The 2,102-nt window shown below is 53.2% G+C and overlaps 1 protein-coding gene across 1 annotated transcript; it reads left to right on the top strand.

Annotated features, from left to right (window-relative positions):
* Positions 1-933: 933 nt before the first annotated feature.
* GLOTRDRAFT_134699 (uncharacterized protein) lies at positions 934-1,913 on the top strand (the record flags this gene model as incomplete). Its single annotated transcript, XM_007873635.1, has 2 exons — positions 934-1,527; positions 1,584-1,913. The coding sequence occupies 2 exons, from the start codon at positions 934-936 to the stop codon at positions 1,911-1,913; spliced, it is 924 nt and encodes a 307-aa protein (XP_007871826.1).
* Positions 1,914-2,102: the final 189 nt, after the last annotated feature.

Here is a 2,102-nt window from a genome sequence, read left to right as displayed (position 1 = left end):
CACAGTCAGTGTGCAGACAGCATGGAGGAGGGAACGCGGCTCACGGCGACCCTTTGCTGCCGGTGTATCGGCCAACGTCTTATAATTGTCCACGGAGGCAGAATCTGATGAATAGGTAAGACAAGGAGGACATGGTTGGACGATAAATTTATCGCTTACCGTTCTTGGTCTTTTTATTTTTGTTTGTGTTCGTGGGCGCCATCACAGAGCCCGCACGCTTCCGCGTCGCTCCCTGAGATTGCATCCACACTACCATGACACCAGGTGATTCATCACTCGACGATAACGAGTGAATAACAGTACGTACCGCGGTTCTCAACAGCCTTCACTTTGGCGTCTCGAGCAGCTGTTCGCACACAGTGAGTCTGTTACATTACCGGAACAGCGCATTGTGTGCTTACTCGTAGGTTTAGCTGTAATTTTTGCATCTTGTTCGTCTCGAATCCGCTTGTTTATGGCCCTCGTCTGCGCTGCTTTCTGGCCTCGACTGAGAGCAACTGCACCTGGTGCCCCTGTCTGTGTCTTTGACATCACGAGAGACAAGGCAGCGACCGGGAGATGTGACGAGCAAGCGTGGTGATGGTGAGCTTCCACGACGGAGGAAACGTCGATAGAGGGGAGGAAGATGCGCCAGAGAAATTTTCAGAGCAGGGTGTAGGGAGATACCGGATTCGGGGCCTGCGGCATGGTGCGCACGGCTCGTCTTGCCGGATGGACTTGAGGGATTTGCCGCAGCGGACTTCACGCGACTTGGGGAGCTCCCGCTGCTTTGGACGCGCGCATAGGCTTCCGACAATGACTACCTGTGCAGGATGTAATCGTCAATTTACTCTGGCAGGATATACACACCACCTCCAACGTACCCGCAATTCGGCGTGCCAGGACATATACATGGATATTCAGTCATACGTCCCTGTGCCACATGGCACCGATATGTCAGGAGCAGAAGATGCAGTAGGCGACCAGGATGCGCCTCTCCTGACTTTCAGCGGTGATTTCTTTGGGCAGGACTATGCTCCGAGCGATTTTGGGACAGAGCCAGGCATGGATGTCGATGAGAGCGGAGACCGTCCAGAAAACCAACGGGAATCTCGTGATCCGCTGGACTGTGAGTCTGAGGATGAAGGAGAGTCAGATGGAGACGATGAAGCCGAGACTGACCTGGGAACAAGGTGGGAACCGGTTCCGCCTCAGGTGCTCCCAGAGGCAGACGATTGGGAGGAAGACGCCATGGCTGCTGTGGAGGAGGAAGCGGGCGGAGCTAGAGCCGAGCGCGTGGTTGCGGAAGATGGACTACGCAAGAAACCTGTGGTTGAGAAGTTCACGCTGGGATCAGCAGGGCGACCAATCCAGGACGACGCACCAACAAACCTGTATAGTCACTATATGGATGGCCCAGGGGCGGGAGCCTCGGAGACGAACCCATGGGCACCATTTGCATCGAAGCTGGACTGGGAGGTAGGACGTTGGGCAAAGCTGCGTGGGCCGAGCTCGACAGCTCTTACTGAACTACTTCAAATCGAAGGTGTAAGTCCGTTCAATCACCGATGACGGCTAGTTTTAATCCTGCTACCTGTTAATAGGTCCGGGATTCACTGGGATTATCATATAAAGATGCCGACTCCTTAAATAAGATTGTTGATGCCTTACCTGGGCGTCCTAAGTTTCGACGAGAGGAGGTCATCGTAGCGGAAGAAGCCTTTGAAGTCTATCATCGTGATGTACTGGAGTGTATACAGGCACTCTACGGTGATCCTGAGTTCGCGGCGGACTTGATCTTTGCGCCAGAGAGGCACTACTCCGATCCAGACATGACGATCCGGATGTATTCGGATATGCACACTGGTAAATGGTGGTGGGCGACGCAGGTAAGCCAGGAAGCACTACTACATGTGACGTCTGTGAGCGGATGATTAACACCACTCTCTAGAAGGCAATTGAGCAGGATCAACCTGGTGCTACGATTGTCCCTGTGATCATCTCGTCTGATAAGACACAGGTGACGTTATTTGGAAACAAGTCCGCATATCCCATCTATATGACCATTGGCAACCTACCAAAGGAAATACGGCGGAAACCATCACGAGGTGGCCACATACTTT

The sequence above is a fragment of the Gloeophyllum trabeum genome, assembly GCF_000344685.1.
Source record: "Gloeophyllum trabeum ATCC 11539 unplaced genomic scaffold GLOTRscaffold_00412, whole genome shotgun sequence".
In the NCBI taxonomy this organism is placed as follows: Eukaryota; Fungi; Basidiomycota; class Agaricomycetes; order Gloeophyllales; family Gloeophyllaceae; genus Gloeophyllum; species Gloeophyllum trabeum.
Note: the sequence above shows the minus strand (reverse complement) of the source record. Positions and strands in the feature narration are given on the sequence as shown.